Source organism: Capricornis sumatraensis, chromosome 3 (genome assembly GCF_032405125.1).
Source record: "Capricornis sumatraensis isolate serow.1 chromosome 3, serow.2, whole genome shotgun sequence".
Classification (NCBI taxonomy): Eukaryota; Metazoa; Chordata; class Mammalia; order Artiodactyla; family Bovidae; genus Capricornis; species Capricornis sumatraensis.
The window spans coordinates 67911495-67937423 of record NC_091071.1 but is presented as its reverse complement, the minus strand read 5'-3'; the positions used below and the strand labels follow the sequence as shown (position 1 = coordinate 67937423).

At 38.7% G+C, this 25929-nt stretch overlaps 1 protein-coding gene across 1 annotated transcript in view; it reads left to right on the top strand.

Moving 5' to 3' along the window:
- The window catches only part of MAP3K20 (mitogen-activated protein kinase kinase kinase 20), a 168999-nt gene that overhangs the window by 68016 nt on the left and 75054 nt on the right, over positions 1–25929 (top strand). Inside the window, exons 3-5 of the mRNA XM_068968128.1 lie at positions 9258–9345; positions 15576–15677; positions 19687–19752. Coding sequence (XP_068824229.1) covers positions 9258–9345; positions 15576–15677; positions 19687–19752 — 256 coding nt within the window. The remainder of the gene's footprint in view (positions 1–9257; positions 9346–15575; positions 15678–19686; positions 19753–25929) is intronic.

Genomic DNA, 25929 nt, shown 5'->3' with positions numbered 1-25929 from the left:
ATTTCTATAATAAATGTAGCAAACATTTCTCTAATGGGATATAAATAATCAAACTCTGTTGCACTGTAGAGTAATATTATAAAGCACTTAACTAATCAGATTGTGAGAGTTGCTCAAAATTCCTAACCATGTAATTTTTGCATAGAGAGAGGGTGCTTCATGCTGTGCAATTAACTGGCTTTATTAACTATAAATTTGGTCATTTCTTGCTGGCCTGATGGCCTAGTGAGAATTAGATCTTGGTTCTTGACTTGACCTTGCCCAGTTGAGTGTCAGGAAGGCTTGGAAACCTTACAGTGGAGGTAGTGGCTGAGGTCGTAAAGGGAGTTGATGAGTTGTTTCTCACGTTTCTGTAACTAACTAGAGAGTTTTGGTATTTTTTTAGGTCTATTATAATTTTAAGATGTTCTATAAACTAACATCCCATTCTGTATTCAAATTAGGTTTGTAAAGTGGGAGGGTTTAGTGATTATAAACAGAGCTTTGGCATAAGACAATCTGTGTTAAAAACATGGCTTTGCCATTTTTTTGTGCCCTTAGGCAAGTTTTAAAATGTCTCTGTGATAGTAGAAGGCTCTGGCTCGTGATTTGCTTTGAGGCTTTAAAAGGTCAGTCTACCAATCGCATATATATCATCACCAGGCAGAATGATGTTTGCATTACTCACCTTTCTGAAACTTGATTATTTTCATCAGGTTCTTTAACTACCTGTTCCATTTCTTCCTTTAATTTCTTCATGAAGTGAAGTGAAGTCGCTCAGTCGTGTCTGACTCTTTGCGACCGCGTAGACTGGGACCTATCAGGCTCCTCTGTCCATGGGATTTTCTAGGCAATAGTGTTGGAGTGGATTGCCATTTCCTTCTCCAGGGGATCTTCCCAACCCAGGGCTCGAACCTGGGTCTCCCACATTGTAGACGGACGCTTTACCATCTGAGCCACCAGGGAAGTCTTCATACTACATATATTTAAAATACACATAAATAATTCAGTTCAGTTCAGTTCAGTTCAGTTGCTCAGTCGTGTTCGACTCTTTGGGACCCCATGAATCGCAGCACACCAGGCCTCCCTGTCCATCACCAGCTCCCGGAGTTCACTCAAACTCACATCCATCGAGTCAGTGATGCCATCCAGCCATCTCATCCTCTGTCGTCCCCTTCTCCTCCTGCCCCCAATCCCTCCCAGCATCAGAGTCTTTTCCAGTGAGTCAACTCTTCGCATGAGGTGGCCAAAGTACTGGAGCTTCAGCTTTAGCATCATTCCCTCCAAAGAACACCCAGGGCTGATCTTCAGAATGGACTGGTTGGATCTCCTTGCAGTCCAAGGGACTCTCAAGAGTCTTCTCTAACACCACAGTTCAAAAGCATCAATTCTTCGGTGCTCAGCCTTCTTCGCAGTCCAACTCTCACATCCATACATGACCACTGGAAAAACCATAGCCTTGACTAGACGGACCTTTGTTGGCAAAGTAATGTCTCTGCTTTTCAATATGCTATCTAGGTTGGTCATAATTTTCCTTCCAAGGAGTAAGCATCTTTTAATTTCATGGCTGCAGTCACCATCTGCAATGATTTTTGGATAAATAAATACCTCTGCTCAAAAAATGCATGCAAGTGTTTTAGAATTATATTTATATAATATTTTGGTTCTCTAGATTAATCTGGGCTTCCCTGCTAGCTCAGACAGTAAAGAATTCGCCTACAATGCGGGAGACCTGGGTTTAATCCCTGGATTGGGAAGATCCTCTGGAGGAGGGCATGGCAACCCACGCCGGTATTCTGGCCTGGAGAATTCCATGGACAGAAGAGCCTGGTGGGCTTTGATTAATCTAAGCCATTAAATAACATTAGCAAATGTATTCACAGCACATATAAAAGAGTTCAGAATAAAAGACAAGATCACAAACTGAAATAAAAACAAATGGATGGTGACTTCCCTGTTGGTCCAGAGATTAGGAATTCTCCTCCCAGTGCAGGGGACATGGTTTTGATCCCTGGTCCAGGAAGAATCCTGCATGCCACGGAGCAACTAAGCCCGTCAGCCACAGCTACTGACCCCGCGAGCTTAGAGCCTGTGCTCCGCAACAAGAGAAGCCACTGCAATGGAAAGTCCATGCACCACAACTAAAGAGTAGCCGCTGTTCAGCGCAATAGAGAAGCCCACACACAGCAATGAGGAGCCAGTACTGCAGCGAACAAGCAGAGGAGCTTCTGCAGTGGTTGAGTGGCTGAGCTTCCCAATGCAGAGGGCCCAGTTTTGATCCCTGGTCTGGGAACGAGGTCCCCACATGCCGCAACTAAGACCAGGAGCAGCCAAAGAAATAAAATATTTTTATAAAATAAGACTAATATAAAATATTATTTTTTTAAGCTATCTATATGAATTGTTTGACACAGTAGACACTCAGTGTGTACTAGCTGTTTTGTACAGAAGTCTGCAAACTGGAATCTCTTTGAGCAAAGGCAGCTTTTGATAAAAAAATATTTAGATGAAAGAACTCATATTTTTATTGTATTTTTTTAAAGGGGGTGGGTAAAGAATCCACCTGCAATACAGGAAATGCAGGAGATGTGGGTTCCATACCTGGGTGGGGAAGATCACCTGGAAGAGGGCATGGGAACCCACTCCAGCATTCTTGCCAGGAAAATCCCAGGGACAGAAGAGCCTGGGGGCGTACAGTCCATCGGGTCGCACAAAAAGTCAGACACAACTGAGCGACTGAGCACAACACAGCACGCATAAACATGGAAAGTCAAATATGATAAATGCATGAAGCTAACTAATACAAGCCAATTATGAAAGTGAAATCCAGTGTGGAAGAAATCTGATCTTTGCTCGTAAGCTTGACTTGACTCTGAATGATAAGCTGGTTAAAAAGGAAAAGGAAGACCTTCAGAGAAAGGAATTATCATTGGTTAAATACCTGGAATTTCTAGACACTAGGGTAGGATTTCTGTTCTCCCTTAAGGAGACTGGAGCCCAGAGAGGTTAAATCGCTTCCCCTAAGTCACCCAGCTTATAGGAGGCATAGCCAGGACTCCTGCCTCCAGTCTCTTTGACTCCAGAGGGTGTCCTAATACACCACAGTTAATGACCTCAGTTCAGTTTATCACATATCTATCGAGAACCCACTCTGAGTAAAGCAACTGTTAGAAAGACATCAAGTTAGCTGTTTGTTTGTTTGTTTATGTATCTATAGAAATAGATAGAAATTTAAAGCATGAAGGAATCTGGAAGATAATTTTGTCCAGCAAAAAAATAATTTTCTAGGAAGAAACAAGGGTCAGAGTAACCAGGTGGCTCCAGGGCCATCCATTTTGGAATTAGAATTTAAATTTCCACTGACCTAGTTTTGATTACATTATATTGTGTTTTATTATTTTTTTAAAAGCCTAACCCTTCATTAATTCATACTTCAAGTCTTATTCAAGGGCTTTCTTTGGGGAGGTTTTCTGTGTAATTTTAGCCCCAAGTGATCTCTTTGACCAAGTTACGTAAGTTGTTTAGTGGAAAATTGAGTGCTTGAATGTGCTTTTGTTATCCAAACTGAATACAGGTTTACAATATATCTGACTTTTTCATGTCATCACAGTGACCTTCTGTTGTTGAGCATGAAGAATCTAAAATCTCTCAGTCTTTTATACCTTGGGATATCTCTTACATCCCAGTCCTTAACTCTTCAGTATTTATTTCATTCAGTTTTAGCCAGCCTTCCATCCTGCCAGGTTAGTCTGTCCTTAGTTGGGTATATACTTCACTGGAGAGCAGCCTGATCCCTGGAATGGAGCCCAGGCAGCTGTCCTGGTAGCTGCACGTGGTAAGTCTCCTGCAACCCACCAGGAAAACCATTGAGCAATAAAGACTTCCCAGCACCAGTGATGTTTGTAATGCCTCCCGCGTGACTCCATCTCGGCTGTTCACGAAGAGTGAGCAGAGTGACTAGTTTATTTTTCCTTCTTAGTATTTCTAGCCATTTTTCTTCCAAAGAAACGTCTTCATGATATCATACGCCATGAGGAATATAGGCTGTATTATATTATGGAACCTGAATTCAGTTCGTTTATCCTTCTTTATTTCCCTGAATACCTAAAGGGCAGCATTTGAAAGAAAACCTACAGAACTGAGAGATTTGCTGCTTGTCATGTGCCTGTGTTATTGAATGGGTCTCATTAAGTGTAAAAGTGACTCAAAGAGCACAACCTGGGTATGACTCCAGTGATTCAACACAGAATTGAAAATCATCCTCGCCTATTTTTAATGTTGTTCTATAGCACTGACTTTTTAGAAGTGGGAGCTGGTTTTCCATCTTGCAAGAATCAAGTTTTTATGTTAGGAAAAAGCCCCTAAAATAGTATTCTTGGAGTAAAAATGCAATGAAGTAAACAACTTTTTTTTTTTTGGACACTGGTTCTTGTGATCTGACACGTGTAAATCTTCTGATTACTTAGAGAGTGCATTCTGCCTCAATTATCTTTGTAATCAGAGCCTGAAACAGAAGAGAATGTCTACCTACTTCTTGCCTGAAAAAGCAGGATGTTTGACCTTATACACTGCTGTTTTAGGGTTGTTTATTTGGTTTTTTTTTTGGCTGCACTGAATCTTCATTGTGCCATGGGCTTTCTCCAGTTGTGGTGTGGGGCTTCTCGTGGTGGTTTTTCTTGCTGCAGAGCGCAGGCTCTAGAGCTTGGGTCAGTAATTGTGGTTCACAGACTTAGTTGCTCCACGCTTGTGGGATCTTCCCAGACCAGGGATCAAACCGGGGTCCCCTGCATTGGCTGGAGATTTCTTAACCACTGGTCCACCAGAGAAGTCCCTGTTTTCGGAGTTTTTAAATCAAGTATTTCCCATTGTGCCTTACGGTCTGCTGCTAAGTACAATAAATAGCTCTGGGCTCTGTGGGAATAATGATAAGAGGTACACTGTACTGAGAAGACCAAGGGCATTGTCTTTTCGAACCCATCCTGTTCTTTAGAAGCCTGGTTCAGTTGTGTAGAGTTTTGTGATGTTGGCCCAAGCCTAGGAAGAGGGCTGTCTTAGTCCATTCAGGATGCTGTAACAGAATGCTGAAGATGGGGTGACTTGTAAACCACAAACACACTCATAAGTTCTGGAGGTTGGGAAGTCCGAGATCAAGTTGTAAGCAGAGTCAATTTCTGGTGAGAACCTACTTCCTGATTCACAGGTGGCCATCTTCGTGCGGTGTCCTCATGTGGCAGAAGGAAGGGGCGAGGGAGCTCTTTTATAAGGGCGCTGATTCCATTCATGAGGCTCTACCCTCATCACCTTTTACAGGTCCCACCTCTTTATACCATCACTTCGGGGGTCAGGTTTCAACATATGGATTTTAGGGAAACACATTCAGTCTATGCAGAAAGCATGTGTGAAATGTAGCCCCACTACTAAGAATCAGGGCTCCATTTTTCAGTGTGTGGTAGAGGAGTGTCTGCTACAGTGGGTATGGTGTGGGCAAGATGTGGACTCGATAAGAAGCTGGCTTACTTGCAGAGGTGATTTTGGAAATATAAGTGGTACCGTGCATTGGGTAGAAAGCTGGAAGCAGAAGGTTTAAGATTAAGCAAGCTTCTCCATTCTATATCTGAAAAAGTTCAATGAGGGCATGCTTGGAGAATAGACAAGCAAGGAAGGGCTCTCAAGAAGTTTTGCCCATTTGATTGTCATGGACTGCAAGAGGCAACTTGTAGCTATCCAAGGCTTTATTCTGAAAGTTCACATCAACAAAGGGCTCGTGAACACAAATTTCAATGTGGCTTCTACTGTAGTTGTATAATTGATTGACTGGCATTCTTATGAAATAATAGCCTGAAGTAACCCTTATGCCTGTAAAAGAACAGAATGAATATTGAAGCAAATCCACACCCACAGGCATTGTACTCTTCTCACTGCCCTGTTCAGAGTAAACATTTACCTTACATGAACTCTTAGCATGGCAGTTATTTAAACACACTTAATATCACTATTGTCAGATACTATTTATTCATCCACCCTTCAGATGCTGTTGAGCTTCTGCTGTGTAAAGCATGTGATCTTTCTCCCTCGTGTGGTTTTATACTAGACAAGGTGCAAGACAAGCAAGGCTTCTCTGAAGAGCAGTGGGCTACGAGAACAAATGTCCGAAGGGAGAGGAAGACCATTTAATAAAACACTGAACCAGAGTCTAAGGAGGTATACTCAGTGTCCAGACTTTTGTCTCACGGCGTCTCAGAGCTTATGGACTTCTTCAGGAATAACCCAGGAGATGTTTGTTCTGGATGCAAGTCAGGAGAAACTCATAGCTCAGAGATTAACTAAACTAGTCCTTATATACCTAGGGTAGTTCTGGGGAGGTAAGGAAAGAATTTTACCTCTTTCTGATCCAATCCTAGGGAAATCAAAATTTCCATGCAAAACAGTATTTTAAATATTTATATGCTCTAGTCATACATACTATGGATAACATGCATCTATTGTTTTTTCTGATTAAAAATTATAGAGGCTATTATAAAGAATTAGGGAAATATGTGGAAATTTTAAATCAGTTAATATTCTTTTTACTACCTAGTGCGTGCTCAGTTTTTTCAGTCATGTCTGACTCTTTGCAACCATATGGACTGTAGCCCACCAGGCTCCTCTGTTCATGGAATTCTCTAGGCAAGAATACTAGTGTGGGTTGCCATACCCTCCTGCAGGGGATCTTCCCCACCCATGGACTGAACCCATGTCTCCTGCATTGCAGGCGGATTCTTTATCCTCTGAGCCACCTGGGAAGCCCTTTGCTACCAGGAGATAAACACAAATAATATATTTTATTTCCTCCCCATTTCCTTTCTTTTATGTGTGATTTTAATTTTTTTTTAAATGTGGGCTCTTCTTAAATTTGGGGAATGGATATTCCCCTTTAAACTATTGGGGAATGGCTATGCACTCCAGTATTCTTGCCTAGAGAATCCCATGGACAGAGGAGCCTGGCCGGCTACATAGTCCATGGGGTCGCAAAGAGTCAGACATGACTGAGTGACTAATACTTTCACTTTCAGTATTCTCTAAGTACATCCATATTTCTGCAAATGACAATATTTTGTTCTTTTTTATGGCTGAGTAATATTCCATTGTAGATACGTACCAAATCTTCTTAGTTTTAATAGTATAAAAAATATTTAAATTTTTTGGCACAACAAAGCATTATTTTAGCCTTCATTGTTATTATGTTTCCTTTTTACCATAAAGCTGAACTTTTTCAAGCCACTAATCCATTATTTTGATGTGTAAGCCATTTGCTAGAGTATCCCAGAATTTAAATCTGGAAAACAATGGGAAAACAACAACTGGAGGGAAAATTATTTGCTGCATACTTACTTCAGCAATATCCATTGATGAACTATTGACAGGCAGGAGCCTATAGAGGGAAATCTCTATAATACATCCATTTGCATTCAGATACCGGCTACTATAAGCACAGGTTTTAATAATTCAATTAATCCCAGGTATTTCTTTTGGAGCTTGTTTGAATTGCTAACAGGTATCATGATTTCCATTTATTGCAAATATTACTTATTTATTTAATCTATCTCTACTTATTATTAGGCCACTTTCATGAAACTCGTACAACATTCTAAAGTAGCATGTTGTTTTCAAGATGTTAAATTCTTAGTTTATTAAATTGGAACCTAAAGCCTTATTCCATAAAAATATCTTTTGCTTGCAAATCATACTGCAAGAGTTTTTCATAACTGTAAAGAATTAAAACATGAGCACAACAAAGTCACACAAGATAATAGTTGTTCTGTTGTTAGCATATACCTACTCAAGACCATTTAGACATGCTTACCAACACCTGAAAAGATACATTCTCTCTCCAAGATATAATTTGTTAGTATCTTAAATGTAAGCATGAAAGCTAGCTAAAACACTGAAAATTCCATGTCATGCTGAATTATAAAATGATTGTCCAAGGATTCAGAATATTCTTATATTTATTCTTATTGCTGAAAACATTTTTAATGGCTTCGAGATTTAGATATTCTGAAGAAAATATCAAAAAGTGCCAAAGGATAACACTGCCTGATTTTGACCAATACTGGTTCCAACATTAATGCGTCCTCACATTGAGCTATCATGCTTTACTCACAGAGAGTTGATCTGCCACTGAAAAACAGAGGGCTTATGATCTCCAAACTTCACATGAACTCTTTTTACAACAAAGGTCATTTATGCTGATTTAGAAATAAAGTTGCCATATGGATGGATAATTGTATTTATTGTCCGGTTAGTATATTTTCTTTCTACTTGGAAAACTAAATTATGAGAAGATTGTTTGATGAATACAGAGAAACCTCTACGCGCAGTGAACACTCGGTAATTGTTAAGGAATTATTTCTATAGCCCCCTTCAACACTTACTAAAACAAATTGTCAAATCAACCTTGATAAAATGAATGTCTTATCCAGTCACTAATAATGGCTACTTTCTCTTGTTCCCATATTGACCCCTTGTCAACCCATAACCTCTGTTTTCTGTTTAGTCAAACTACCTTGCAAGCAAGTTTCACACATTTTTAATGAAAAATCGTCTCCTACTGGGGTGTCCCAGGTGGTGCTTGTTGTAAAGAACCTGCCTGCCAGGGCAAGAGACATAAAAGACATGCAATCCCTGGGTTGGGAAGACCCCCTGGAGGAGGGCGTGGCAACCAAGTCCAGTATTCTTGCCTGAAGAATCCCATGGACAGAGGGGTAAGAATACTGGAATGGGTAGCCATTCCGTTTTCCAGGGAATCTTCCCAGCCTAGGAATCGAAGCCAGGTCTCCTGAATTGCAGGCAGACTCTACTGTCTGAGCCAATTTTGTTTTAACTGTTCATCCAACTGATAGAAATTTAGTCATGTTGCAGTCTGCCAGTGGGGATATTATGCAGGCAAAAAAAATCTGTTTGACTTAAAGGAAGAAGGCTTTTACTTAAATAAATATGGCATCTCCCCTCTTTAATCATCCCCCTCTACTGTCAGTCATGTTGGCTTTCTATCTAGTAAGCACTTCTGCTGCTGCCAGTTCAACCCATTTCTTTAAAAAATTTTTCAGAAACTTTCAATATAAATTCTTAATCTATCAAGAAGACTGCCAAAGGTACTGTTTTATTAGTATCACATGCTTGTTGAACACATACACATCCTTGTAAAGTATGTAAAAGAAAATTGAATATAAAATCTGTTTTATGAGACTTTTATAAATGTGAAATTTTATGCAGTTTTGTATTTGATTTTTGTATAGGCAGAAATACTCAGCGTCCTCAGTCACAGAAACATCATCCAGTTTTATGGAGTAATTCTCGAACCTCCCAACTATGGTATTGTCACAGGTAGGAACTCTATTTGACTTTTTTCTTTCCCCATTTACCTAGCTTTAGATTCTTTAATATGCTCAAATGCTTAATATTACGTTCTGTCATGAATTGTGTGCTACTGTCAGATGTCACTTTTGTTGCTATAAAGCATTAATAAAACTGATTATATCAATATAATTAAGAATGGTGTTTCCACTTCTACCCATGTTTAATTGTGCTAATTATATCTGTGTAAATGCTATTTAAATGCACTCGCAGCTGCAATACCAATATTTAAAGGTGCCGTTTAACTAAAATTTCATTTAATTAGTTGAAATGAGCGATGTTTTTTGTAACTCTGTGACCTTTTACAAATTAAGATTTCTTGAGCTACTCATGCTGTAATTCTTCGCAAGGCATTTTAATCCCATTAGAGCATTCTTTCTTCAAGGTCTCTGATGTGAGAATAATATTTTTCAGGTTTGGTCATCTGGGTTGGTAATGACCTTGATCTAAATTATCACATAATATGGAACTGCAATTTATAACTGATGGAAATACCCTTTCCAAAATGGAGCACACAGGAAATTTTGCCATATAAAAATACAGAATGGCACCTATTTATATTACTTTATACTTTGGCCACCTCATGTGAAGAGTTGACTCATTGGAAAAGACTCTGATGCTGGGAGGGATTGGGGGCAGGAGGAGAAGGGGACGACAGAGGATGAGAGTGGCTGGATGGCATCACCAACTAGATGGACGTGAGTTTGAGTGAACTCCAGGGGTTGGTGATGGACAGGGAGGCCTGGCATGCTGCGATTCATGGGGTCGCAAAGAGTCGAACACGACTGAGAGACTGAACTGAACTGAACTGAAGCTGTTTATTGGATTATTATACAACTATGAGTTTCAGTTCAGTTCAGTTCAGTTCAGGCGCTCAGTCGTGTCCGACTCTTTGTGACCCCATGAATCGCAGCACGCCAGGCCTCCCTGTCCATCACCAACTCCTGGAGTTCACTCAAACTCACATCCATCTAGTTGGTGATGCCATCCAGCCACTCTCATCTTCTGTCATCCCCTTCTCCTCCTGCCCCCAATCCCTCCCAACATTAGAGTCTTTTCCAATGAGTCAGCTCTTCGCATGAGGTGGCCGAAGTACTGGAACTTCAGCTTCAGCATCAGTCCTTCCAAAGAACACCCAGGGCTGATCTCCCTTAGGGTGGACTGGTTGGATCTCCTTGCAGTCCAAGGGACTCTCAAGAGTCTTCTCCAACACCACAGTTCAAAAGCATCAATTCTTTGGCCCTCAGCTTTCTTCACAGTCCAACTCTCACATCCATACATGACCACTGGAAAAACCATAGCCTTGACTAGATGGACCTTTGTTGGCAAGGTAATGTCTCTGCTTTTCAAAATACTATATAGGTTGGTCATAACTTTCCTTCCAAGGAGTAAGCGTCTTTTAATTTCATGGCTGCAGTCACCATCCGCAGTGATTTTGGAGCCCCCAAAAATAAAGTCTGACACTGTTTCAGGTCTACGATAAGTAAGTATAGTGTTCAATTTTACAATACATAACTTTGACCCAAGTTCTTTATCATGGCAGTTCTTTGACCAACAAGAAAACCTTAAAAGATCAGGCAGCCCTCTTTTCTTCTGCTGTAGTGGTAAGAACTTGGATTGTCTTTATATATTGTCTTAAAATAACAACAAAATACCCTCAATAAAAAGGACTGGATTAGGTACTTCCTTATAAATTATGTTATCTAATACTTAGAATAACCTATTTCACGTAAGAAACTGAAACTCTAACTTAGGTACTTTTCCAAGATTACCCAACTAATGGTAGAACCACAGTGGTGTAAGTTTCTCAATTGATTTTATGCAGAATCTCCTCTTCTTATACGTAAGCTAGGTTCTGGACGGCTATGAGCACACTTTAGGTCCAATAGATGTGGAAGACTGAATGTACCGCTCCGTTTTATGTAAGAGACTCGAGTGTCCTCAGCCAACCCCCGGCAGATCACTGAAGGATGCTAGTACAGACGCAGCTGAGTCGTGTGGAAGGTCAGATGGGTTGGAAATGAGAGCACTTGCCTTGCCTCTTGAAATGAAAGCTAGTGTGGCAGACCTGTAAGTAAGTAAGGCAGGCACGAAAACCGTGATCACCCAATCCAACTAGCTCCCTCTTTTTAGAACCTCATTGTCTTTCTCAGATGCTGGAGTCCTGATGCGGAAACCTTGAATAGCTTGTACCTATTCCGTCTTGAGTGTACTTTGTTAATAAAAAAAGGTTGTTGCATCAGGCAGCTGTTGTCACTCATTCTGAGGACTTGAAAGAATAATTTATCAGAGTGATGGAACAGAATGGACACCGGAATAGGAATTGAGAGATGAAGTCTTGTCTTGATTCTGCCAAAGCTCCATAGATGGGTCCCTGATGACCTATGTCTCAGTTTTCTCTTCGTGAGTGAAGGGACGAGAATTGATTATTTCTGGGTGAGAGTGTGTATAGGTGCACCCATGCATGTGTGTTTGCCGAAACTTCTCATCACAGAGACGATTTTCTAAAACCTGCTTGTAAGACTTAGAACAGAGTCCAAGAGGTAGCTGCCATTTTATTTCCCTTGGAAGGGAAGTGAACATCTTTTTCTCAGATCTACAAAATAATGGGATGACTAGAATCTCCAGAGTCAAAAGAACAGGTACCATAGAGGATCGTCTTCGATCATTCTTTGATTTTTGGAAACGTCTTAATTCTGTACTACCGATCAAGCAATAAGCACGAACTGGAGTAACTATAGTAATTTCAAACAAAAGAAGCTTAAGAAATATTACTAGAAATAAATTGAGTCATTCATAATGATAAAAAGAATTAATACATCAGGAAGATATAGCAATTGTAAATGTTTACACAGTTAACAACAGGTCCTCAAAGTACATGAAGCAATAACTGACTGTAAAAGAGAACCAGTCAGTTCAACAAAGGGGTTTCAGTATCCCCATTCTCAGTAATTGAAGGAACAACTAGATAGAAAATCAGCATGGATATAGAAGACTTGACACTCTCAACCAGCTCTACACACCACCGAACAAAGAATGCATATTCTTCTCAAGGGCATATTCTTTAGCATGCATGATAAGTTAAATCATGAAATAAATCTTAATGCATCAAAAAGAACTGAATAAAATGGAAGAGCAGTTCAAGTTCAATGCATGAAGCAGGGCACCCAATGCCAGTGCTCTGTGACAGCCTGGCGGGATGGGGCGAGGAGGGCGGTGGGAGGCGGGTTCAGGGTGGGGGGACATGTGTACCTATGGCCGATTCATGTTAATGCATGGCAGAAGCCATCACAATATTGTAAAGTAATTATCCTCCAGTTAAAATAAAGGATTGAAGAGTTCTTTAATCACAATAGAATTAGAAAATCAATACAAGAAAGAAACCTGGAAAAGTCCCAAATGTTTGGAAATTACATGACATGTTTCTAAACAGTCAATGAGTCAAGAAACTACAATGGTTTTTTAAATATTTTCGACAGAGAGGAAATGAAAATGCAGCATATCAATATCATAGGTGGAAGACAAAGTAATACTTAGGAGGGAATTTATAAGCATATTAAAAAGCAGAGACATCACTTGCTGACAAAAGTCTGTATAGTCAAAGCTATGGTTTTTCCAGCAGTCACATACGGATGTGAGAGTTGGACCATAAAGAAGACTGAGCGCCAAAGAATTGATGCTTTTGAACAGCGGTGTTGGAGAAGACTCTTGAGAGTCCCTCGGACAACAAGGAGATCCAACCAGTACCCTAAAGGAAATCAGCCCTGAATACTCATTGGAAGGACTGATGCTGAAGCTGAGCCTCCAATACTTTGGCTGCCTGATGCGAAGAGCCGACTCACTAGAAAAGACCGTGATGCTGAGGAAGATTGAGGGCAGGAGGAGAAGGGGACGACAGAGGACGAGATGGTTGGATGGCATCATTGACTCAATGGACATGAGTTTGAGCAAACTCCAGGAAATGATGAAGGCCAGGGAAGCCTGGCGTACTGTAGTCCATGGAGTTGCAAAGAGTTGGACACAACTGAGCGACTGAACAACAACACATCTATGTTTTATTTAAAAAGAAGGTCTGAAATTGATCATTAAGCTTTAACCTTAACAAACTACAAAAAGAACAAAATAAGCCCAAAGCAAGGCAGTGAAAGGAAATAATAAGGATTAGAGCAGAATAGAATAACATAGAAAACAGAAAAATAATAGAGACAATCCATGAAACTAAAATTTTGGTCTTTGTAAAGCTCAGTAAAACTGACAAACCTTTAGCTGGACTGACCAACAAAAAGGAAAATACAAATTGGCAAACTCAGAAATGAAGAAGAAGACAGCATTATGGTCCCTACAGAAATTTAAAAAGGTTATAAGGGAATATTATGACCAACTTTATGGCAACAAATTAGGCAATTTAAAATGAAAATGATACAATGAAAAAATCCCTAAAAATACAAAAATTTTCAAAACTGACTCAAGAAGAAACAAAAAATCTAACCAAAACTGCAAGTAAAGAAATTTGAATTCATAATTTAAAATGTTTCCATAATGAATTTCCAAAACCAGGTGATTTCACTGATGATTTCTATACGAAATATAACACCAGTCCTTCCCATACTGTTTCTGAAAATAGAAGGAACACTTGCCAGTTCATTCTGTACAGCCAGCATTATCCTAATAGCAAAACCAGACAGAACCATAATATGAAAACTACAGACTGCCATCCCTCCTGAATATAGATGAAAAAATCCTTGACTAAAAAAAAAAAATCCTTCACTACATATTAGCAAACTGAATCCATCTACCAATAAAAAGGATTATACATTACAACCGAATGGGATCTATCCCAGAAATGCAAGGTTGATTTAACATCTGAAATCAATTAATGTAAAACACCATAATAGAATAAAGGACAAAAACCAATCTGACATCCTCAACACCCATTTATAATAAGAAATCTCAGCAGGCTAAAAATAGAAGGGAATTTTCTCCACCTGATAAATAACATCTAGAAAAGAAACCATGCAAATATCTATCAACCCAGTGAATGAAAAAAGTGAATGTGCTAGATCAATACAATGAAATACTGGTGCTGCTGTTGCTGCTGCTAAGTCGCTTCAGTTGTGTCCAACTCTGTTGCGACCCCATAGACGGAAGCCTACCAGGCTCCCTTGTCCCTGGGATTCTCCAGGCAAGAACACTGGAGTGGGTTGCCATTTCCTTCTCCAGTGCATGAAAGTGAAAAGTGAAAGGGAAGTCGCTCAGTCGTGTCCAACTCTTCGCGACCCCATGGACTGCAGCCCACCAGGCTCCGTCCATGGAATTCTCCAGGCAAGAGTACTGGAGTGGGGTGCTGTCGCCTTCTCCAGGACAGTGAAATACTATTCAGGAATAAAAAGGAATGAAGTACTGACATATGCTACAACACAGAAGAGTCTTGCAAACATTATATGAAGAGAAAGAAGTCAGACATAAAGGCCGTATATTGTTTCATTCCATTATGTGACATGTCTAGAAAAGGCACATTTGAGAGTGAGAAAAGATAAATCACAGGGCTGGGGCTGACAGTGGTGATTAACTATAAGTGGGCAGAAGGGACTTGTTTGGGATCGTGAAAAGGTTAAAATTGGGTTGTAGTGATTATTGCACAAATCTGTAAGTTTCCTAAAAATCAAATTGTGCACATATGGTGGGTGAATTTTATGATATGTAATTTATATCTCAAAACCATTTTTAAAGGAATTTTCTCACTTTCTTGGCCTTTTGTAAAGCTTAAAATTTGAGGACTAATGTAAATCCTGATGCAACAAATATTGATTTGTTTACATTGTTACATAACCCTCTGACTTATGTGTTTAACCTTATTTATCTCCTAAGAATAACAATTTTTTGAAATACCTATATTCATGCCTGCCTTTGTTTCAAATGGATTCTTGCAACACCTTTGTATTTCTGAATTCCATCCAAATAGCTTTTGATTTCATCACCAGCTGAAGATATTATCTATTCTGTTAGTAGTCTTGTCTTTGACAGATTTCTTTCCATGATGATATTAATTTTGAGAAACCACAGCATAGAACAGTTTTTTTTAATAAGTTTTAATGTCTTTTGTTAAATTTTTTAGCACATTTTCTCAATGAAACCATGCAGTCTTATTTGTGAATTGTGCCTTGGTTTTAATTCTATGCTTATCTTTCCTTTGAAAACAGAATACGCTTCTCTGGGATCACTCTATGATTACATTAACAGTAACAGAAGTGAAGAAATGGACATGGATCACATTATGACCTGGGCCACTGATGTAGCCAAAGGTAATGTTTCATGTATTCTTACAGCATAGTTGGAGAGATCCTGACATGGTGAGTTAAGTTGGAAGATTTCTTATTCTGTCTTAAGCTTTTTTTTTTTTTTTCAGACAAAAGTAGCAAGAATTCTGCAGCTTACTGTGCACATAATATTTTAGGCCATTGCCTTTCCACTGCTGCATTCCTTTTTTCTCTTTCCTTTCTTTACTTCTTTACCAAAAACCAAGTTTCAACAAAATCAGTGGCTCCAAGGAAGATACTTTTGTCCCATTTTGTGACACTGTAATTGACCAGCTTGCTCAATACATTAAATGGAAAGATCATATTTCTGTTATTGTTCTGTAAGTCTCAGACCGCAGTATCCAGAAAACGTGACTTATTGTAGGATTAGTTCTACTTCTTTTGTATACATAATAATATGCTAAAAATAGTAACCACTTGCAAAAAAGTTTTATTTGGCCTTCAATGCAAAAGCAATTCAGATTTTATTTTATATTTAATGTAAACTTGAAAATCACCCTTGGAAATGGAATATTTTTTAATACACAAAATCCCTAAACAAGGTGCCTAGTTCTTTTTCCCTCATAAATTCCTTCATACACAAATGCTCTCTAAAGCAATTTAAACTCCATTTATTTTTATCTTTTTTCCATTTTCCTAACTGAATGTTTCTGAGTTTTATTTATAACTGTCAAAGTTGCTTTGGAAACAACTTAATCTAAATAATGAATGCTGATGGTTACATTTGTATTCTAGCAACCCCTGGAAAGCAAGTATGTCCAAATTTTACTGGGGCAGTTAGCTCCTTTGCATTTTGCTGCTCCAATCTCTACAAGTATCTCTTTACAAAGCAAATAAAAGGATATTTAGTACTCAATAAGGAAAGCAACTCATACTTCACTTTCACTGGAAAGTCACACAGAGACTTCCAAAAGTAATAGTCTTTCCTTTGGGGAATTATCCTGTTTTAAGTTTCATCAACACCTGCCAAATTCTTCAAATAGAGAAAGTGGAAATTAAAAAAAAAAAGTTTCATGCAAAATGCTGCAGCTTGAGTGATACTTCATTACCTTATAAGAATAATAAGCTCTATGTTTAGGATGGTGTACTTAAGGCTTTGGCTGTGTTAATTAACTTAATTGTGTATTCATGCATGAGACATCTCAAATCAGTCTTAAAATTTCTCATTCTTCAAGACATTTTCATGGAACATCATAGCCACTTCTCTGCATATCAGGGGCCACCTGTTTGTAAGCTGGTTAATGTGCTGTTTTTGGAAACTGCCTGAAGCATTGTGGAAATACTCTTAGAGAAATGTAAATACATATACAAGCAGTCCTTGACTTAAAGCACTTCACCTTACAGACATTTGCGTTTAGGGTGCTCAGCCAATTACACCCATCTTATTACCTAATGGCACTTAAGATGGATAGCAAACAAATCAGCTGACACCAGTCACTCGGCTTCTTGCTGTGCACACTGTTTAGCTTCCCTGGCCCTTAACCTGTAAACCTCATCCCTCCTGATCCCTTCCCCTGTAACAGTCCCTGTCTGTGGGGCAAGTCCTTTGGCTCCAGATCAGCTCAGTCATTCCTAGGGTTTCTCAAGAGTCCCGGCTGTATAAAAAAGAAAAGGAAGAGAAGGAATAGGACTAAACAGCAAACTGGAACTACAGGTGAAAAACTGGGATGAAGAAGATGGGAGTGTGCAAAACTACACAGTAATAGAACTTCCATTTTGGTGGCTGATGAATTAATGTGAAAGGCAAGTCCCCATGTGTTCAGCCTCAAGTGAGAAGCGTGAAGCAGAGAAGACAGTCGTTTACAACTATACAGGTAGTTCTTAATATTTAAAATGGCCTACAAAAAGAAGAAAGCAATGCTTTCAGAATGACTTCAACCCTCTCTGATAAAGCTATGTGTGGAACTTGGAGATGACATAGGAAGCCTTGATTTTTGTTGATTCAGTTTTGAATTCAGCTGTGCCCTTCAGTTTGACCATGATTGAAGCCACTGAAGCAACAAGATGTTGAGAAATCAGAGGATGAATAATTCATTTCAAATAAGAGTTGATTCATGCAGTTTTGAAATAGGCATTGCTTAACATTACTGGAAAGAGAAAACCTTCTCAAAGGCAAAACAGACTCTCTTCTTTCTGGGTGGGAAGAGGGAAGAAGGGCAGACCAGTGTATCTGAAATTGCTGCAAGTCAGCCAGCAATGGGTAAAAGGAACAATTAAAGCTAACAAGCCTGGATCCAGTCTCCAAATGGTCATCATTGATTCCACATCTTCCCAAAGTGACACCTGGGAAATCTTTTTTAGGAAACCCTGAATTTTAAAATTGATGGAGATATTTTTCAGGCCTCCTGTTTTCTTGCAATAAAAATATGGCAGAATTGTATATAGCGCTATTGAAACACACTAAATAGAATTTTATATGATTGTACATGTACACTAAATATTCTATAAATGTATACTATGTTATACACAGATACCAGCTTGCTCAATACAATATGGTACTTCTTCTCATAATATCTACAGTGAGGAAGAAAAGTCCCTATACTCAAAGCTTTTGAGTGTTTTTTAAAATTCTTTATTGTCAGCAAATGTAGAAATGATGTAGCTCTATCTCTAATAGTAATTAAACAGTTTCTACCTAAAAAACTATTCAGGAATTGGATTCTTAAAGCAAGAGAGAAATAACTATGAAATTCTGTCATAAAAATTATTAAACGTTACCCAAGTTGTAGCTATTGAATTTTCACAGCTTGGAATATGTAGAACTTAATATTAGAAGAAAGATTTCTTCTATTCCAGTTACATTTTATTTAAGATATTTGAATTGCTATACTTTTGTTGACTCTTCAGTAATAACTTTAAATGGCAAGAGTTTAAGTGTTTTGAAATTTTTCATTGTTCTTTCATGATTCTTCAATATATAATAACTAGAAAGTAGAAAATAATAGATTTTTAAAAATTTGCCCTTATAAAACTGAAATTTTCTATATACTGAAAAAAGAACCAAGGCCTCATTATTAAACTGTGTTCAGCATATAATTCATTAGCCAAAGAAATGGTTTTGATTGAGGTGAGAGGGCTATTTCTTTGATTGTTTAGAAGGCAACTTAAGAAATAGGAAATATTTCAGTAGAAAATGTTTTTGTTCTTTATTCTAGATAGACTATATATAAATACAAGGAAGGAACCAAATATTACTAAGGGGGTAACTGTGAAATATGTATCTTTTAAAATATAATTTTTTATTCAAAATAAGAAAACTGCTTAATTTATGTGCATACAATTTACTGAAGTAACTTGATTTTTAATATGTTGTAAAGAATTTTAGAGTACATTGAAATATAGATTATCTCAAAGATTTGTCTTTGTAAGAAGAATAAAATATTTTATAACTACTGTGTATTTTTCTATCTGAGGATCACAAAATTCTTTACCAACCATAACTAATGAATTCAACCAGTCTTCCCATCCCTACTCCACCTCCACTCCCAGGGTCTTACCAGAGTGAATACTGAGAAAATAAATGAAACTGCCCTGGGTAACTTCAGACATGCAAATGAAAACTGAAATTTCTGTTCAGAACTGTGGCTGATTTAGAAGGCCGTTGGTAGTGGAATACCTTAGTCACTTAGTCACCTTATCATTTCTTTCAGTGGCATCTGTTTTATTTTTGTGCAAACTCCAGAAAATCAAGGTGTCCTATTGGATACTGTGAGAAGCTAACTTTATTCACAATCAAATTCCGACTTATATGACATTAAACCACATACTTTCCATAGTATTTAAATTTTCCTAGTGTAGGCATGTCTTGTCCCTATTTTATCTATCATGGAAGAATAGAGCACATGGACTTAGTTTTTGCTATTAAATCCTTTGTAAAAATATAGAAAGTAATACTGATGTTTAAAATAGAGGTAATACTGATGTAATGTTGAAAATTATATTAACTGTATTTCTATTATAATTATATTCATTATATTTCTTTTTGTATGAAAAGGAATGCACTATTTACATATGGAGGCTCCTGTCAAGGTGATTCACAGAGATCTCAAGTCAAGAAATGGTAAAGTAGTCATATGTTTTTATCTCACCTATTATAAATACATGCATATGTATACATACATGTATAGAAATAAGCATCATGCTTTCCATATCTTTTGTAACCTGCTGTTTAACTCACAGCTAATATCATGAAAATCTTTCCATTATTAATAAATTCAAAATCTTCCCCATTATTTCAAGGGGCTGCATAGTATTCCACTATATAAATAGCACAGAATGTGGACATTTGGGTTTACATTTTTTTTCTATGATAAAAATATATGTTAAGCTTAATAGTTTTCAGCAAAAATTTTCAACAGGTCCCTAATTATTTATCTAGAATCATTCTCTAAAAGAGGTATTGCTGGATCCAAGCACATAGTGGTAGTGTATTTCTAACTTCTATTTATAGATGACTCTCTGTACTAGCAGTTATGAGTTTTGTTCTTGTTACTCCTGAATTATTTGGTGTAAATTTTTTATGTCACTCATATTACCTGGAGGAGTGCCCAAAAATGATCAGCAGGGTTTGGAAAGTAAGAGCTTTCTTTTTCTTCTTTCTCCTCTTCTCTGCTTCTTAAAATTTATTTATGATCCTATATTTTATAATTTGTAGAGTGAGCACTTTTAAATGACTTGCAGGATTAGATGTTACCTTCAAGTAGGAGTGGTAATTGAATGCTTCTTCCATTACGTCACTTGAAAATTAATGGAGAAAGGCAGTGGTGTTATTTAACTAGCCAGCACTGAGAGCTTGAATCAGAGTTTGCTACTTAAAAAAAAAAATCTTGATATCAATTCATTTGCATGCTTTAGTTATTTACTTGTTTTCTAAGTGATTCTTCTAAAAACAATTTATTTTTAGAAAATCTTTAAATCATTGCAGTTAAAATGGGTAAATACTAATAGTGTGATTTTTGGAATGAGTAGTCATGGTCAGTAGAGAAAGAGAACGCAGGAGTTTGACCAGCTGCCCAGGACCGTGATGCTTGTGGGGGTGGAGACGGGGAAGTTGTTTGCAGCTGCCACTCCTCAGCAGTTCAGGTTGGACCACCACTCCAACCCTGAAGTTGACTCTGGCTCATTGTTCTTGCCCTTTTCTAGGTTTCATCACTTATCCTTTAGCTTTCCTTAGACGTAAGTTTCTTAGAGCTAAAAACTTTTAATATACATGGGTTAACAGGAAGTCATTGGGCTTCCCAAGTGGCTCAGTGATTTAAAAAAAAGAAATCTGCCTGCCATTACAGGAGACACAGGAGACATGGGTTTGATCCCTGGGTTGGGGAGGTCCCCTGGAGGAGGAAACGGCAACCCACTCCAGTATTCTTGCCTAGATAATCCCATGGACAGAGGAGCCTGGCGGGCTACAGTCCGTGGGATTGCAAAGAGTCAGACACGACTGAGTCACTGAGCATGCATGCTCAACAGGAAGTCACTGGAAAATAATCTAGAATCTGGTAGGAAGTATCAGAGTTTATAACTTCATTTATTTTCAATTCTTGCTCAGAATTTCAATTAAAAATGTGTTTAATGTCTCTCCTTTTAATATAGTTTATCAGTATATCTTAAATATCCCATGAGATAATGGTTAAGTTATTCAAACTGTCTTTATGAAACTAACAATGGAGAATGTTTGCATTTTTTGAAATTATAGTTGTGTGGTTACTTGACGGTAAAACGCATACACATTGAAACAATATAGAGCTAACTTTTAACAATTTGGGGAGGCAAGAGAGAACAGTAGAACTTTCATTTTCTAAGTTATATAGTTTTATGACGTTAGATTTTTAAATAAACACTGGTCTTATGAAAAGACAGAAGTATTTTTTAAATAACTGAATATAATATTAACAATATTTGAAAAATGTATAGCTTATTATATATAGTATTAGATTTAACCTTAGGCTATTTCTGGGTATTGGATCATGAAAAAATTATTTTCCCCACTTGTCAAGGTCATTAGTAACACCTATTAAGTACTGATAATATACCGTGTTCGAGGCATTGTGTGGCTTAGAAAGGAAATGCTAGAAACATTCCTTTAGGATTCTGTCCTTGACCTTCTCCCTTCTTACATTTTATTCACCCACTCCCATAAAAGCCCTCCCTAATTGATCTTCACATTGTCAAATAGATCTCAACTTCAAAACTATGTATGTGCTTATTGAACATATTCACATAGGTATTTTGTATGACCCTAAAGTGTGCTGTGTCCAAGTCGACCTTTTCATCTTCTCCCTGTCCCCTAACAAATTATTCCTGCATTCCCCTTCTCAGTGAGTGACAACGCCAGTTGCCTAATCCATAATCAGATTTTTAAAAAGGAGCTACAGTTTGATTGCCGAGTTCCTGTTATAACCACTATGCCACATGGCCTCTTTTATTTCCTCTTCGAGTCCTCTTCCTCGCCCATAGCCAGTCCTCCAAGCCCAGCTGATTCTGCTTCCAGCCTGTTTCTTGCCTTGGTCCACTTCTCTCCTGTCCTTGCCACAGGTTTAGTGCAGGCATCATCATCTCTCTAGGGCTTCACCCTGCCTGCAGTGATCTCCTTCCTCGCGTTCTGTCCCTCCGGGCACATTTGATCATTTCATTCCTCTGCTTAATATTGTTCACTGGCTTTCCATTTCTCACAAAGGCTCTTCCGGACCTGGCCCACGCTTTCCAAAACTGCAAGCCTCTTCCTCTGCTCCTGACCCTTTTCACGAGCTCACTCTTCTGCTTGGAAAACATGCATCCCTCCCCCACTTCTCCTCTTTCTGGTTAGCTCTAATCTGTTCTTCAGGTCTCAGCATAGCATCATTTCTTCCAGAGAACTTCGACCTCCTTACAGTTTGACTTCTTAGACTGCTGTTTGGTCCTATGGCAATCTCCATACCTCTCATCACAGAACTTATCCCACTTTATTATAGGTGTTTGCTTAACTCTGTTTACCATTAGACTGTAAGCTCCACCAGAGCAGAGACAATGCCAGTCTTGCTCACTTTCCTCTGCTAGAATATAGTAAATGGCTTTGCCCACAGCGTGTGCTCAACAAATATTTGTTAAATGAATGAATGTATAATGTAAATAGATAAGCATTATCTCCACCTTCAAGAAAATTACTCTTCAACCAGAGGGAAAAACTGTATTTACCATGAAGCAATAATGCTAATGACTTGCTCAGTAGAATGTTGACAGTCTAGTGTCAGAATCCAGGTGAAAATTTGGTTCCCTTGACTGCAGCTGATCTATAACTTTTTTACTAGACAATGCTACATTTAATTTAAAACGAGGTCTCCAGTTCATTTCAGTTCAGTTCAGTCACTCAGTCATGTCCGACTCTTTGCGACCCCATGAATCGCAGCACACCAGGCCTCCCTGTCCATCACCAACTCCCGGAGTTCACTCAGACTCACGTCCATCGAGTCAGTGATGCCATCCAGCCATCTCATCCCCTGTCGTCCCCTTCTCCTCCTGTGCCGGGGGCCAGCGTGAGGAACTCAGCCCATGGCAAAGGTCATGAGGAAGGAGGCTTGGCACACAAAGGCGAGATCAAGCCTCAGGAAACCCCCTGATCCCGAGCATCTACCCCAAAACCAGAGTCTGTTTTATGCTCTCACCTACATCTCTGACTTTAACGGGGGGCTCTCCCCCATCACCATTTCTCTCGGAGAAGGAGTTAACTTGCAGCTCCAAGCAATAAAAATTCCTGGGCGTGACAAGAGTGTTTCAGCTTACGGACTCCTCTGAAGGTTATCTAGCCCACCTGTATAGGTTCGTCTGGCCACATGTGATTGTTTACAGCCTCCCAATCTGAGAGGCAAGAGATGTTTTAGACTTACTAAAGGCAAATTCTTTTGGGGAGTTAGAAATTATTAGTATAGTGGGTTGGTTAGAAATTATATTGGTGAAGGGTTTTTCATTTGTTGTGTCAATAATTGCTGCTAATTCCCTGCTCTGGGTAGGACAAGGATGTCTCAGGTCAAACCTCTCTGCTGACAGACTAGCTTGTGGGACATGATTATCCATACTGCTGCCACTACGCACATGATTGTTTACTACCTCTCAACCATAAACAGCACAGAGAGTTTTGGAGTATTTTGAGAGTCTTAATTAGCATAGGGCTTTTTCTTCTTGTTGAGTCAATGATTGCCGCCAGGCCTCCATATCCTTAGGCACCTGGGAATATATTAATCAATGTATTTGGAATATAGAAAAGGAAATATAGTAGTTTTTAAGGTTAGCAATACTAGACTTTTTGAGTTAATGAATTTTCTCTTTTGTAATAGATCACTGTACTTTGTTATAAATCCCTGTGTCCTTGCTATGTAAAAATGTAACTTTATCACTATCTTAAGACTAAATAGATCTTAAGGGGAGCATTGGTGAAAGGATTTTCATTTGTTGGGCTTATGTTTGCTGCTAAATCTCCATATTCCCTGCCCTTATAATGAATATAACTAACATATAGGAGAAATAAGTATTAACCTTTAAGCATATAGGAGAAATAAGTATTAACCTTTAAGATTAATCATGTTAACCTTGGGTTAAATAAATTCCTTTCTTGATTGTAACTCACTACACCCTCACCCTATAGGAATGTAACTTTATTTGGAGGGTGGTGCTTGGTTTAAGAAAAAACACCCTTGGAAGAAATAAGTTTTTTGGTTATCAGAAAGAAAGGATCATAAAATGTCAGCAGGTCTCACTCATGGCCAGAAGATGATGTAAAATCTCTAAGACCTTTTTATGTGAAGCACCTGATTTTGATAAAGGTCAGGACTGCTAACCCCCCCATGACTCTGTATTCATCCCTATATGTAACAAAAGGTATATAAGCAAACCCAAAAATAAAGAAATTGGATCAGTTTCTGGAAAGACTGATTCCCCCATGTCACTTCTTTCTTGCTCCCGTTTTTCTGGCTGAATTCCCATCTGGAGCATGGATGCTATTCCACGTGATCCAAGTTATTCAGCCTCTTTTTCTCCACTAATCTTCCTACTACACTATCCGTTTCTAATCTCTCTATATATCTGTAATTAAATATGTATTTTTCCAAGGACGCCGACTCCATCCCCACCTTCAAGTCACCCTGGATCCACCGGGGCTGGATCCCGACACTCCTGCCCCCAATCCTCCCAGCATCAGTCTTTTCCAATGAGTCAACTCTTCGCATGAGGTGGCCAAAGTACTGGAGTTTCAGCTTCAGCATCATTCCCTCCAAAGAAATCCCAGGGCTGATCTCCTTCAGAATGGACTGGTTGGATCTCCTTGCAGTCCAAGGGACTCTCAAGAGTCTTCTCCAACACCACAGTTCAAAAGCATCAATTCTTTGGCCCTCAGCCTTCTTCACAGTCCAACTCTCACATCCATACATGACCACAGGAAAAGCCATAGCCTTGACTAGACGGACCTTTGTTGGCAAAGGAATGTCTCTGCTTTTGAATATGCTATCTAGGTTGGTCATAACTTTTCTTCCAAAGAGTAAGCGTCTTTTAATTTCATGGCTGCAGTCACCATCTGCAGTGATTTTGGAGCCCCCCAAAATAAAGTCTGACCCTGTTTCCACTATTTCCCCATCTATTTCCCATGAAGTGATGGGACTGGATGCCATGATCTTCATTTTCTGAATGTTGAACTTTAAGCCGACTTTTTCACTCTCCACTTCACTTTCATCAAGAGGCTTTTTAGCATCTCTTCACTTTTTGCCATAAGGGTGGTGTCATCTGCATATCTGAGGTTATTGATGTTTCTCCCAGCAATCTTGATTCCAGCTTGTGCTTCTTCCAGCCCAGCGTTTCTCATGATGTACTCTGCATATAAGTTAAATAGGCAGGGTGACAATATACAGCCTTGACATACTCCTTTTCGTATTTGGAACCAGTCTGTTGTTCCATGTCCAGTTCTAACTGTTGCTTCCTGACCTGCATACACGTTTCTCAAGAGGCAGGTCAGGTGGTCTGGTATTCCCATCTCTTTCAGAATTTTCCACAGTTTATTGTGATCCACACAGTCAAAAGCTTTGGCATAGTCAATAAAGCAGAAATAGATGTTTTTCTGGAACTCTCTTGCTTTTTCCATGATCCAGCGGATGTTGGCAGTTTGATCTCTGGTTCCTCTGCCTTTTCTAAAACGAGGTCTTAAAGCCCTTTTAATAAGCACCTCATAGAATTAGTTTTGTATTTTTATTTTAATGTCAGCTCCATTTTGTAAAATCTT